Genomic DNA, 15,188 nt, shown 5'->3' with positions numbered 1-15,188 from the left:
ATCTGAGAAGTACATGTATGCAGCGCTTTTAGAGGTCAAGGGCATTGTGACATTTCAGGATAATTAAACTAGGAAGTTTAAGATATTAAGCTAAGAATGTTCTTTCAAATCGTCAGTGTAATTTCTTTGCACCCCCAGCCACAATCACATTATTCTCTCAAGAACACAGAGGTATTTAGAACGCAGGAAACAGCAACTTGCTAGTGTTGACAGGTATACATACTTAGTTTCGTAAAGGATACTTTACAGACTGAAAATGACTATTATTGACCGGCATTCACAAGACAAGCTCACAACTGACCACCTAATACTAATACGACTGCTCCCTCCCAAGGATTACCATTATTACCATTGTCATTATTATTCTCTAGCCCCTAAACATTATCAGTAAAGACACTGTGCTCAACAACATGCATGATACATAAAAAACCACTGCTCTACTGCCAGCAGAACAACATTAACAATATCCATCACAATAACAGGCACTGAAATATTACAGTGCGGGTCTCACCCTCACATGGTGCATCAACGACCTTAATATTTGTGGATGAGATCAGTATTATTTTTCTGTGCGAGTAAAAGCAGCTAAAGAAATGATCGCCATTTTAATCTAAAGATGCACACTTGTTCTGTAGCTATTATATTGTTACATGCAAAATAAACAATGGTAGCTGAATATATCAAGTCGCCAGCATTATTGATATCCACATTCCTGCAGTTTATAGATTTATCGCTTAGTTACTAAGTAACAGGAAGAAAAGTTAATTTGACAAATTAAGCACAATTAGAATGCATTGTAGCTCGCATGTTAACCCGCTAGATTTTTTTTTTAATTTAATAATTTTAAAATTAAAGTTGTATGATGTAGAAATAATTACCATTCAATATTGATCCACTGCCGTCTTGGCCAGCAGAGCATTCAGCTTTCTATTTACCTTTGGCAAGCATGAGAGTATGCAAGTGTCTACTGAACTATGCAACCACATTGGTCATGCGATAGGGAAAGGCCTGCCCTAGTCTAGTTTGCATTCATACATATGTAAAGGCCTGCCCTGGGCCACATTGAAACGGCGGCCTAAATCTGGGCCGGCCCTGGGCTGCCTTTTCTTTTTTGGAGCGTTCTGGAGAAAAGGCAGCCCTGAGCCGTCTTAAATCGCAAGTGTGAATGGGGTCTGGTATAATTAACACCTTTCATTTTAAAAGAAACTCACAACACCACAGTGCAATAACCTAATGATTATTAAGGATATCAATTTAAATATGAATAAGGTTGGAAACAATGTTTAAATTACACAGACTTTTTTCTTAATTTACTTGCTTTTTAACATAAGTTACTACAACGAAACTTAATTGGGAGTAAAAGTTCAGTTTGTACTGATGAAATGTCCGCTATGCCATCCTAGAAAAAACAAAGCAAAAATAAATAAATAAATAAAGCGTGAACAGCGATTACAAACAAACACAAATATACAGTACAACATTTCTGAATAGTGCGTGAAAGTGATTCAACTTTGTGGTTATAAGTTTGACTACTTTCAGAACCCCTCTGCTAAATTGGCAGCCTTTAACCAGAAATATTGGATACCACTGATTGTTCTTAGTTATACAGTACTGGTTTACCAATTAAATAGATTGTTCAGATTGCAGGAATGTAACTCAGCCTTGAGTTTATGTTAAAATGCGCTTGCTAATATTAAGTAATTTGCCAACAGAAAGCAATGATGGTATAGTGTCCTTCGCAGTTATAAGTTTTAGCAGACAAAGTTATTGGTCAATTACGTTGTTTTTAAACTATGGATCTGTTTAACACAATATTTTGGAAACATTCTCGGCAGGAGAGAATGTTGTTGCACTGTCTTGAACATCAAGCTACTGCATTAAAGTAATTTACTTTATGTATTTAAGATCGTTGTTACATTGTAAAAGTTTGTAATATAGTAAGCACTAATTCTCAATTCACATTGACCTTTATATATCTAAACAACTGTAAAAGTCCTGACTCAGAAAGTGCATTAGCAAAACTCGTAATTTCCAAACATTACATCCCTCTGGACGCATTGTAAATTGCATAACTCAAAATTAAACTATGTTGTCTCCTTTACATATTTTTCTTACTAAACATTTAAGGTGGTTACGGGTTCATATCAACAGTCTTGACTGTACTTAAACTTTTTACACAAAAAAGTAACCAACTTTCAAGCGAGAGTCACGCTTGACTTTTTGCTGTTTACCTAGTAACATGACTTCCAGTTTCTTGCGATCCACACGAAACCTCTCCTCGGTCCATTCCGGATCTGGTGGGGCATGGGGCCCGCTTGAATCATCTTCAGAGACGGGGACAGGAGAGTCTGTGCTGCGCTCGCTGTTCGAGCCCGGGTCCGATTGTTGCAAGTATCCGCTCAAAGACTCGCACTGAGCAGCCATGGCGTCTGCTGAGCGCCGCACACTGAGTTAGTCGTATATCATACACTAGACTTATAAACACAAACTAATCACTCATTCCTCTCCCCATTCACTGAAACTTTCTGCCTTCACTCATTGTTTTTTTTATACTCTTTCTTCTACTGTTTCCTTGCGCACTCGACTTTGCCGCAGCTGCAAAGCACCGCCCAGAGCACCCTCTCCATGTTATTTCGACTGAGCAATGTAACTCCTCAAGTTTAGCGAAGCATCTCTGTTACAGCAAACCAGTATTACTGAACGGGGACCCACAGTTTATATCATTCACACTACCCCCCCCCCCCCTCGTTTTTAAGGCAGGGGTCCAAATAGAGTACAAAATCTTTCAGGCACAAGCAAAGTACAGTGAGTTGGATTAAAATATAAATAAAAACAAAAATATTAAACCCATATTGCAGTATTTCATTTTCTTAAGTTTTTAACAGTTGGGGAAAGTTTTATTTTTCCCTCACTTAAGGAATTTCTACTCCTCTGCAATAGTGCAGTGTTTAAGACTGAGTCACTAAATTAATTAGGTATTTGAGACATAATTCAGAGCCCATTTTGTTACTGAAATCCCTAGTTTAACTTTGCTCTCAAATCCACACTTCCTCTTAAACTTCAACAGTACATGTTTCAATTTGTTGGTTGCAGAATTGTTTCTACTGAGAGGTAGGGGGTAACTTTGTCCAGCCAACTAAAAAAAGAAAAATACCTTCACCAATTTCTTCTAGAAGTAGCTGTAAAGAAGGCTGTGTGGTCTGGTGGTTAAAGCAAAGGGCTTGTAACTGGGAGGTCCCTGATTCAAATTTGGGCTCAGCCACTAATTCACAATGTGACCTTGAGCAAGTCATTTAATCTCCTGGTTCTCTGCCTTTCAGGTGAGATGTTGTTGTAAGTGACCCTGCAGTTAATGCATAGTTCACACACCCATCACCTTGGATAAAGGTGTCTGCTAAATAAACAAATAATATAAAGCCCAAAGAGAAGTATGTTTGCACTTAATATGTTCAGCATTGCCACTCTTTCATTTTATACTAAAATATACAATTTCATGTTTTTTTTTTTTCTTCTGTGCTTGTGTATGCTAAATAGACATGATCCTGCTAATACTTGTGGCAGTGGTAGATTGGAAAACCCTCCGGAACTCTGTCCTGTCTTTCTTGCCACTTAGGCACTTATTGAACCCAGGCATGCTTGTATATACTACTCGTAGAAGCAGGGGTGATTGGAATCCACCTGTAAGCACCAATACACTACAGAAGCACATTTCAATGGTGTTTTGTCATACTGGCAGCATTTTACATGAAACACCTTCAGAGGTGATATTTTCAATGCTGGTTAAAAGGGTAACCACTTTCTTAAACATAACTAAGAAATTTTGTTGCTCATCACACCTTTCCATAACTGTCCCATAATAAATCACGGTACATTTGCAGTCCCCCGAGCTATTCCTACTGTTATACTATACATTTACCATAGTTTACCATAGTTTGTCATTTTTTAAAAATGTTTTCTCATACTGTACCTTTCTGGGCTTCACATTTAGTGCACTATGCTATGCTTTTAAGATGATGCAATTGTATAAGGGTATGACCATGGAATTTAAGACTTTAGACAAAATAATAATTTCATGTCGAACAAAAGGGAAAGAAATGACACACAATACCTCTTCTTTGTACTGGTCTACCCCTTGTGGACAATTAGGGAAGTAATAGAGCCTTTAAGTGCAGTGGGAAGATAGTAATTTGACTCTTGAGGGCAACACAAGGAAATATTAATGAGTGGGTGCGTTAGTCTGCATTTACTCTATAGAGTAAATGCACATTTTGTCCGTGTGCTGAGAAAAGTAGGAGGTACGTTTTTTTAAATGACAAGAAGGCGACTGCTAAAATGGAACACATTTACAGAAAAAAAAACAAATAGGAAACTTTATCTGAAGAAGTAAATACAATTATTATTAATAGTAGTAGTGGCAATGTTGTTATTATTATTATTATTATTATTATTATTATTATAAAAAGTACAGTATTCACAACGTAAACAACAATAATATATGAAACTTAACTCAATACATGGGAAAATGAACATCAATTGAATATTTATTTATGAATAAAAGGTTACCAACATACTTTTCTAAACCAAGTGTGCACAACCCTTCATATGAAGTCCATCCTACCTTAGATAGACATCAAAACATCCATTTCTGTTTTTACTTTAAAAGAAAACCTTGGTATGATAAAACAAAAATCAACTGAAAGACAGTCTTATTATCTAAAACATCAATTGTATTACATGCTTACTCCTGAGCAGTGTTGTAAGGAGTCTGGCTGTTTGCAGCTGCATATATAACTCTTAGGTACACTTTGGTTGCTCATCCCTGCTGTACAGTAACTGCCTGAACTGAATCTCTTGGAGTTGCTTAGGTTGTTTGGCCCTTATCTATGCTTCCAAAACCCAGCACATGTTAAACTAAGACCCCACTCACTTCTATTCTATATATTAGAAGCAACAGGTATTTGCTTAAATGTGAGTTTAGTATAAATCAAATTGACTCAGAATGCTTGTCATAAAAAGTTTTTAAACTGGATAAAGTAAAAACAAAGAGGACTAGGACTGAAACTAAAAACAATAAAAAAAAGATAATTATAAAGAAAATACGAAGCTACTGTATAATCTAAATTCTAAATAACATCAGTTGCATCACTTATTGCTAAATCACATACTTTACTTCAAGAGTCATTGTAATCAGCACTCACACGAACATCCCTATGATCAATATACAAGCTTCCATAGCAAATGAAAAGGTTTTGTACAAATGGTTTCTAATTATTCAAGAGTGCAACATCTTGCTTAGACATTTTCCAAATGTTTCCAACAACAACTTGACAAAAGATAATAATTAATGATCCTTCTTTACCACATGAATTGCTTTATAAAACACACACTACGTCAAGGCGGATGTGCATAAACACACCAGCTGCACAAAGAAGCTCCAGGGTACAGTTTTGCTAACAGGCATAATGGATCATAAACTCTCCAGTACTGACAAACAGTTTGCCTTTCAGTTGCTCCACAGAGTTATAGCTTAGAACAATTGTCATATGACTGGGCTCTGTAGCTTCAGGTTGCAAATTTGAAAAAAAAATATGTTTCCTTGTAATTTTCAACAGCATATTTTTCTCAGTGAAGTTGTTGTTGTTTACATAAATATGCAAAAATGTAATTCTCTTTTTTTATTACAAAGCCGTATTATTGGAAGGCTGAATAACATAAGTTATTAATCTTTTGTCTCTAAAGACCTGATCTGACTTGCTTACAGACAATTAATTTAAGAGCCCCACAATATGTTCAATAACATTACATTTTACAGGCCACAAGCTTACACACATTTTTTTTATTGACTGATATTGAATATATAAAAGGATCGATTTATGTTACATACACATCTAAGTTTGGGCCACAAGCTTTCTTCCACCTTAAGGACTTCTTATGATTACATCACTATCTGAGCCAAAGGGACATAGGAGTCTATTTTAATGACCTAAACAGTGGCAGATCTAAATCCAGCTGTCTTTAGACTTTTAAACATGATATATGACAGAAATCACATTTGTACGGTATTAAATTAGGTTAATAAATACACTCTGTAGAACAACTATATGACTCCCCATTAATATGATTATTATATAGATTAATATAGAATTACACTTTTGAGATAATTAAAATAGACCCCAGATACCCCATTAGCAGGAGGTTATGAAAGACATTTTCAGGCTATGATATAGTCCAGGTAGCAAAATAGAAATTAAAAAGGCCATCACCCTTTATCAAATGTCGAAGGGCAGACAACATCACAGCAAGAAGGATAACACTGTGTAACAAAAAAAACATTTTTTTTTTTTTTTGTTCCTGGGTAGTAAGTGTTATTTCCTAATTGCTTATGCCTCAAAAGTATAGAAAATGACTATTATTCCCCACAAACTTTGCTTTTGTGACCAGGACAGTGATATTTCAAAATATCACTATTTCCAATGGGAAAACGGGCAAATGTGTGTCTTTTCGTTCACATAAAGTCAGAAAAAAAACAACATATGAATCCAAATTAACATGTATTTATACTAAAGTAATACAAAGATGACTACAAAAGATTTAGACGTGAGTAGTTTTTCGAGATTTACAATTATACTGTATTTAGAAAAGACACACATTTGCCCGTTTTCCCATTGGAAATAGTGATATTTTGAAATATCACTGTCCTGGTCACAAAAGCAAAGTTTGTGGGGAATAATAGCCATTTTCTATACTTTTGAGGCATAAGCAATTAGGAAATAACACTTACTACCCAGGAGCAAAAATTGTGTTACATAGTGTAATTATTGTATTATACAGGTGCATGAGCTGTGTGCTGCAGTGTACACTAAATATTGGAGTGACACCTAGTGGTGTATTTTATACATTGCAAAAATATAAATGAGGGAAGAGCTTAACTTAAAAGGGCCTGTTACTTTAATTATACATAAGACAAAGAAAATAAATACAAAACACGGTTCGGGAATAAAATTTTAGAGCATAAAACATGTAGAAAATTATATTCTAATTTCCCTTACAGGAAAACAGTAAAAAATAACTGACTACAATGCCAACATATTAACATGAATAACCCTTAAAATAAGGATTAACAAGCCACCGCATTAACAATAATATGGCAACACGGTGGCTCTGATATGGCAGAAAACTGGTACTGATATGGTACATCAATAGATAACCAATGTATATTGGTTCACGCTGTACCACAGTGTAACATTTCCATAATATTACTGTGGTTCTATACTACATTGACAGCCATTGTGCTACCAATACCCCTAAATACAGATCATTAGTGTGTGGGTAGTTGGAAAAAAGTTGTCGTGGAATGGACAGTATAATAGGTTTCAGAAGTGAACTGAACTACAGACACTCAGGGTTAAAGATCAGACGGTTTGCTTTACCTTAATGTTCTCCTCCTGTAACCCTTTATTTTGATTTTACAGACCCTAAGGAATGGAGCAAATCTCCTCCTTGTCTCTGACTTTCACCATTCACTAACGTGACCAATTTTATAAAGGAAGTTCATGATCTGCTAAAACTAACTTATAATTGTATCTGACGTTGTTTTCAATTGTTTTATTAATAATTTAAAACAGAATCCGTGCCGGTTTACATGGATTCTTGCAGTGTCAGATTGTGTGGGCTGATGAACACTGTTATCCAGTGGCTATATGAGTTAATAGTGTTAGAAGAATAAGGAATTATAGTAATGTTGCGCTTCAAAATATAGCAATTTAAACTAATTCCATATTGCCTAGCCGATGTTAAACCACAGTACACAAAATGAAAATGTTATGTTGTTTACCAATGGAACGTTTTGTACTGGGAAGTAAAAATACACATTGTTTCTAACGATAAACAACGTACCATTCATTATATATCAAATTCTGATCAGCACGCTACAGCACAGCATCAGGTCAACTCTGGGAAGTGCAGTTCCAGTCCAGTAAAAGACCAATAGTAATGATGACAAACGTGATGTAATGTAATTCAGGCGGGTAATGTTGTTTTTATTCATTTTTTTGCTCAGAAAAAAAAAAATAATAATAAAAAATAAAAAATCTGTGTAAAATTCCATAATTTGATTTACGGTGCATTATGATGGGTCAATAACAGCTTTTCGTTTATGCTTAATGGTGTTCCTGAGATCTGCTATAATTTGCAGAGAAGAGCGAACAAAATGGACGGATCTGTTTACATCGTGAACAGAAAACACGTCGGTGTTATTTATTTGCTCGTAAAAATCAATAATGGGAATATAGGCAGAGTGTTTCTGCAAAACTCATAAGCAAGCAGAGTTAGTATACATTTCCTGGCTTTTTAGCAGCGAGGATTTCAAATACGTAAATATATACGGGAATTAAGCACAGTATAAAAAAACACGTACTGTATGTATTTTGTATTTATGTTCGTGCGTGTTTGTTGATTAAATATTATAGTTATCTGCAAAATAATTAAATCACTTTTCATTTTAGACTACGTACTACTAGGCTATGTCAAACCGCTTAGTTCAAAAGATTAGTTTAACTCTCAGCGTGCAAATACAGAACACAAGGAAGTGTAACACTTTTACTGCAGTGTTAACAAAATGAAACCAGAGACAGGCTGGTGTTTAAACAAACACTGAATTAGAAATTGTTGCTAATGATGCTTCTGCAATGAATTGTCTTGCCGTGCTAGCAAGAAAATGCAAAAACTCCTCACGAGTTGCTTGCGTAATCAACTGCTGTGTCAACTTTACATATTCCAAAAATGTAGGTCAGAAGACGAGGTTGCCAAGAAACATCTACACCTTTAAGACGGTACCATTTATAAATCAGAAGGTATCAAAGGTAAGTTGCAGTTCTTTTTTTGAAAGTTGTGTTTATTTATTTTACAAACAAACTGAAGAAAATTCAAATAGAAACAGTTATTATAAAGAATGTTATTTTAAACTGTTTTGTTTTGCATTTTTTCAGCATGTTCCACCGCCTCAGTGAGTCGGACAGTGCCCCCAGTACCTCTGGTACCAGACCCTCGTTTGCTCATGGGCGAAGTTTACTTGGAAGACCATCAGTAAATACCCAGCCTCCTCCAGGTCGTCTGAGTTCCTTGCGTTCTAGAGATCTTACCTTAGGAGGTTTTAAAAAGGTGAGACCATAAAACACTTAGCCCCTTAACTTTAGTTTTTTTGTATTATGTTACTAAAAGTAATTCTTATGTTTTACAGAAAACCTTTGCTCCAAATATACATTCAGTCCGTAAAACCAAAGATGAGTAAGTACATTTGAATTATTCAAGTTCTTAATTTGGAAAAACTAGTACATTGCCCATTGGCTTCTAGCAATGTTTTTTACACAACCACTAATTATATTAGCTCAAAGAGCCAGCTGCCCAAGTGTAGGACCTCCAGAGTAGTTTCCCTGTAGTGCAATTTTATTCTACTTAACAAAAAGGGGGGGAAAAAAACCATCTACATCCGCAATACTTCCATGAAGCTGATTGCATATGCTCTGGTGGGCAAGTTTTTCCGTATTGCAAAAATGACTGATGTGTCCTGATAGAATGGTTAAATCACCTTGCAGACTGTTCATGATAGCTCTGCATTCTACACTGTCTTGGGATGTGCTTCTGTTTTTTTTTTCTTGCCCTGTGAATTGACTTGTCTATTTATCTTTGATGTTCTTGTTTTTCAAACAAATTTATTAATAATTCTACCTGTCAACATAAAACATCCATGTATTATCTTCCCAGTGATTAGATGCTTAATAAAATATTTTTATTGTTAGGTTATAATCACTGAAATGCCTTTGTACTTAGACTTAAGGAAGAGTCCCATACAGCTTCAAAGAAGGAAAAGCGAGATAAGGAGGAACGACAGAAAGATGGCCGTGGCAGAAAGAGAGACCGACCACAAACTATCCAGTCACACTCTATCTTTGAACAAGGCCCTGCTGACACAATTAGGAAAATAGGTAAGGAGCAAGAAACATTCAAGCAAACTACTCATAGGGGCTGATGTAAGGATAGGCGTAGTGCAAACAATTGCTGCTGCCAAATCCAAATTGCCTAGCGGCCAGGCAATTATTTTGCATTGCGAACTATTCAAGCTTAAGAGCAATGCAAATTACTCAACATGCAGAAATAATGAGCTGCAATCATGATAGTGAGGGTCACTATGAGCACTGCCTGTGCATTGGGCTATCTAGCGGCTGCACTTCCAGCCCAAAGGTGGTGATTTAGGAGTACAGAGAGCAGTAGGCACTGTATGAAATTTGTGAAGCATGAAAATTGAACCAAACAAAATAATATGTGAGAGGAAGGGCAGCAAAAGAAAAAAAAGAACGGAAAAGAAAAAAAAAATGTTTGCTGAGGAGTTGAGAATCCTTACGGCTGAGGTCACCCAGCATGAAATTTAGTTATTTGGAAAAGCCTTAGCCAGCATCAGTTATGCTACCAAATAGGCCACGTGGTCCTCTATGGTGGAGAAAGACAGTGCTGTTGGTGTTACCAGGAGGACACTAAACCAGGTGATGAAAACGTGAAATTTTGCAATTAAGTCTAGGATGACCTGCAGAGTGAGACAATAACGCTTTCTCACCGCATTGTCCGGCATCCCAAACAAAGTGACCTTGGTTTTGAAAATGCAGGGTCTTCTCCGTCTTGCCATTAGAAAATTTTCCTGCCTGTCCTCAACAAAAGCCAAGTGCCGCCACATCAGGAAGTGTACCACAACAGGTGTGTGCTTTTATACAGGTCTTAATCACTTGCTTCTACAATGGTTTGCACCTTGTAAGACGAGGTGCAAAGCTTTTGAAGGGTCAGCTATTGCCCAAGTGCAAGGCAAAATCCATTCATCTCATTATGTTTGCGCCCACGTAGTATTCTAGATCCTCGCCCAATTCTATGCTCTTTTCTTCATTTGAATACATTTGAATATCATTTTAATGGATTAATGATGACAAAGTGCTGTAGCGGATGGAGAACACCAGGTGAAAACCATTCTTTGCATATGCCGCATTTTTAGCTGCCAAAAAAGTCCCACTTACGGCTGCTCAACATGGGTTGCACTTGCAAAATGCTGATTTTGGCTGCAGCATGGGTGTTTTGCAGCCGCAAATCACTTTGCACGTATCCTTACATCAGCCCTTAATGTTCTCCATCGGCATACTGTAAAATTCATCTGTAGATATAAAATTAACTGGCCGAAAAAAAAAAAAAAAGGTTCTGATAGTGGATGCCCATTGTAAAGCTTATGAATAAAAATGACAAACTATGGTTTACTATGGTAAATGCATAGCACCACCACATGAGAAGCAGGTGAAAATTACAGTGCAAATTTGCCATGGTAAATATGTATAATACACTGTCTAATTAACTCCTATTTTTTTGAATGCAGGAAATATTATGTTAATGTTACAACATTGAGGAACAAACATATTCACAGTATTTGACATATTTGACATAAGTATAAGACTAGTACATCACACTTTATTTTAAGGGCTGTTTTTTCCGTTTATTGACTGTTAACAAACATTGTTAACTTTTAACTAAAGGTTAGGGTTAGTAAAAACCTGATTTCATTTCAAGCATATGATCGACTGGGTATCGATCATCCATAGGGCTCTGGTGTTTGATTGATCATCCATAGGGCTCTGGTGTTTGCAGTTATAGCTGGCCTATTATATATTATTAACTAACAGTTAACAGAAAATACATGTTTAAAAGCTGTGTCACCAGTTAATAAACAAAAAAACAGCCCTTAAAATAAAGCACGACCGACTATTCAAGTTGACAGACTTTTTGGAAAATAAAAGCATCGTCTTCTTCGGTAAGGAAGTTATGAATGAACTTCTTTAAATGATTATGTGATATTTTGCCGCAAGGTGGGTTTTTTTTGGTTTGTTTTTTAAGGGAGCTGGGACAGTGTAGACAAGAATGACTGTGGCCCACCTCAAGTATTAAAATGTATTAAAAAGGAAAAACATACCTTTGAAGACGACCCACAGGACATTTTACAGAAGCTGAAACGGGATGATGTAAGTTACCTCAAATTTTTCTCTCATCTCTTATTTGACTGTGAATTCAGAATATATAAATATGTATGTTAAGTCATTTCAGTTGTAATAACATAGTAGAAATAGAGCTATCAGCATCACTGAAAGATAAATATCAATGACGTACATACTTGCATGCATACAAACACATGCCTCCATACATCCCCAGATGCTGCTACTCTCAATGGCTTGTGCTAAAGTCATTTTCTAGTTTCACCACAATAGGATAAGCGCTTCCCTAAAACAGTGCAGGACACTTGTAACCTTTACTATTTTCACATTGTTAAGGATCATACATTGGTTCAAATGTTCTACAGGCTTTTTGTAGTAATTACACTTTCAATTTGAAACGATGTCCTATTTTTGCAGTTTTTAGATGATCCTGGCCTCAAGAACGATGCAAAAAACAGACCAATTCAGCTTCCATTAGTTCAGTCAAGTAATGTTTTTAATGCAGATGAGGCTACTGCAAACAGTAAGTTCAAAAGCATGCTTATAAACATGCTTATCCTATTAGCATGGTATGTTACATTTTGTTTGGGTGAATACAATGAAAATTGATTTAAGTTAGTGATATGTTACTGTTGTACTGACACTGTGTCATAGCACCTAAATATTCCTGGAATAAAATTAAACCCAGCATCATGCAATTGTTTTATCCAAATAGATTTTTATAGACATAAAGATAATCAAATAATTCCAGCAAGTCTTCCACGTTTTTCAATACACATATTGTCATTGGGAGTCTATTTTATAGATCTGGTAGATCTAGATGTCAGTCTATTATATTGCAGTTGGGGGTGGGGTGATTTATTGACCCTAATATTACCTTAATGAATACAATTTAAAAAAAAAATGAAATTAGGTTGAAATAATAAAGTGTCAGGTTTAAACTCTTTTCCTTTTAATGCAGTGAAGGAAGAACCTCTGTGTGATGATACAACAGCCATTAAAGTACCAAGACCACAACTGAAGAAAGGTTTCTTAATTCCAAAACAGCCCACTGTAGCTGAACTCTTCCAGAAGATGAGTGTGTCCAATGAAGATGAGCTGTTGTTCATCCAGCTCCCCGATACAATCCCTGGACAGCCGTCGGCACACAGTGACAAACTTGCAAAGAAAGAACCCAAAGCAGAGGACAAGCACACACCTTCTAAAAGTCAAGTAAGCCTATTCATGTCTGGGAACTTGTCTTCATTTGAAACTAATATACCATATAGTAAGTATTATATGCAGTTTGAATGATTGCATTTTATTGTTGGAAGATTTAGAGACTTCCAGTCATATTAAGGAAGCAGGTGTGTTTACAAATCCTTAAATTTGTGATAACCAACGCCTTTTAACATACTGTAGTTGAAGATCTATCCTGGTTATTGTAAATAACTTAATTATGGTTATGAAAGTGGACATAAACAAATGTGATACCTTAAAGGAGTAATAACCAACACTAAAAATGTGTAATAAAAAAATGACACTAATTGTCATTGCAACATTGTCTCTTCTGTTTTGCTGAACATCTTTCGGTTCTTTCCCTGCTTTTTTTTTTTTTTTAATTCTGTTACCTAGATGCAGATAACATTTTTGCATTGCAGTAAAACCATTTAAATATATCTGACAAACACGGGAAGTGGTTAGGAACCATGAAGCAACAGCAACATTTAATACATTCATCTAAACACAAGAAAAGGGGTCATAGAGATAAGGCTGCTAGTGCCAGTAATGATTTTATTCTTTTGGACTCTTTTAATAAGGGTCCTCTTACACTGAGATTGATTTGCCAATAACTGCAGAATCTAAGAGATGCCATTAGTTAAGCCAGCAAACCAGTATTTATATATATTTTTTTTAAACCAGTATTAGGCTCTACCGCTCAAATCTACAGTAAGGGAAAAGTTAAAAAACAGATTTTACATTTATAATAAGATGGCCAGTGAGTGAATTGTCATTTATACAAATGATACCTTTATAATGTCAGTTTTAATTATCACATCTGTTTTCGTAGGATACTCCAATAAAAGAAAGCAGTCCCACCCTATCAGACTTCACAGAGGGTCCCATTGGTAAACTGCAGATCAGAAAATCAGGCAAAGTGCAGCTGGTCATGGGCGATGTCACGCTGGATGTTTCGGAGGGAGCAGCCTTTTCTTTCTTACAGGTAAGACTGGTGTGGCTGATAAAAAGGCACAATCAAACCCTACAAAAAATATACATTTTACCAGGCCCATATACACAGCATTTAAAACCAGAGCCACACACTAAACTGGACAAAAGAAACAGATTTGGAAACATCTTTTGATTAAAGTTGCATTGTGTGATTTGAGATACTCTCACAAGAATCCAGTACAAAAACAAAAATCAATTTATGACAAAGCACTCAATTACTGCTGCACAGCATATACTGTACAACCACTATTTCATAGTAAGAAAGATCTTCACCAAAAAAAAAAAAAAAATGCTGAATGTCCAACAAATTTAATGTAAAGAAGTGTAAAGTACAATGTGTTTATGATTTTGAAAGTTGATTAAATGTTTTACTGTTGATTAGTTTTAATTAGAAGGTATTTTACTGTACATTCAAAACACTTTTGTAAAAGCTAAATATATTGTTGGTTGCTGTTTCTTTATCTAAGTGAAATTCATAAATGCCTGCCCAGTGGGTCTGTAATTGTCGTACAAGGTGGCACGTTGATTTTTGGAATCAAAATTATTTAATTGCAATCTGTTTTTACACACCAAACAATGCTGGATGACAGCAACCAATGATATTTACTAAAAGGAGACCTGACTTTTCAAACTGCATTTGACCTTGATATATCTAGCACGATAAATGTACTGAAACAATGCACTTTTTTTTTTTTTTTTTTTTTTTTTTTTTGCTTCAGCAACTGGTTTCTGTTAGGCTATCTGAAGGTCGCACTGGGGACATGACTTTACTGGGAAATGTAAAGCACAAGTTGGTGTGCTCACCGGACTTTGAAACACTTTTGAACGAAGTTCTTTTTGCACCATAAACGCATTCAGGGATACATTAACTTTTTTTTTTTTTTTTTTTTACTGCAAAAGCTATTTAAAGATCAATTTGCTAAACAGTAAATCATAACTCTGTAATTGTATATATTCCTA

The 15,188-nt window shown here is 35.6% G+C and overlaps 2 protein-coding genes across 8 annotated transcripts in view; one reads left to right on the top strand and one right to left on the bottom strand.

Moving 5' to 3' along the window:
* LOC121325668 (protein bicaudal C homolog 1-like) overlaps positions 1-2,677 on the bottom strand; it is a 93,992-nt gene extending 91,315 nt beyond the window's left edge. For all 5 annotated transcript variants that reach the window (XM_041268515.1, XM_041268516.1, XM_041268517.1 and 2 more), the window contains exon 1: positions 2,232-2,677. In XM_041268515.1, coding sequence (XP_041124449.1) covers positions 2,232-2,424 — 193 coding nt within the window. In that variant the 5' untranslated portion in view covers positions 2,425-2,677. The remainder of the gene's footprint in view (positions 1-2,231) is intronic.
* Positions 2,678-7,942: 5,265 nt separating this feature from the next.
* On the top strand, positions 7,943-15,076 carry zgc:171971 (uncharacterized protein LOC569690 homolog). 3 transcript variants are annotated; one of them, XM_041269055.1, is made up of 10 exons: positions 7,943-8,027; positions 8,788-8,861; positions 8,988-9,159; positions 9,239-9,285; positions 9,829-9,983; positions 11,923-12,047; positions 12,435-12,540; positions 12,979-13,229; positions 14,068-14,220; positions 14,948-15,076. In XM_041269055.1, exons 3-10 carry the CDS (start codon positions 8,989-8,991, stop codon positions 15,074-15,076), a joined length of 1,137 nt encoding a protein of 378 aa, XP_041124989.1. In that variant the 5' UTR covers positions 7,943-8,027; positions 8,788-8,861; position 8,988. The 3 variants fall into 3 exon arrangements, with proteins under 3 accessions (XP_041124989.1, XP_041124987.1, XP_041124988.1); XM_041269053.1 differs by lacking the exon at positions 14,948-15,076 and having other exon boundaries at positions 14,068-14,941; XM_041269054.1 differs by lacking the exons at positions 7,943-8,027; positions 14,948-15,076 and adding an exon at positions 8,110-8,245 and having other exon boundaries at positions 14,068-14,941.
* The last annotated feature ends 112 nt before the right edge of the window (positions 15,077-15,188 follow it).

This window comes from Polyodon spathula, chromosome 13 (assembly GCF_017654505.1).
Source record: "Polyodon spathula isolate WHYD16114869_AA chromosome 13, ASM1765450v1, whole genome shotgun sequence".
In the NCBI taxonomy this organism is placed as follows: domain Eukaryota; kingdom Metazoa; phylum Chordata; class Actinopteri; order Acipenseriformes; family Polyodontidae; genus Polyodon; species Polyodon spathula.
This window is presented reverse-complemented; position numbering and strand designations above follow the sequence as displayed.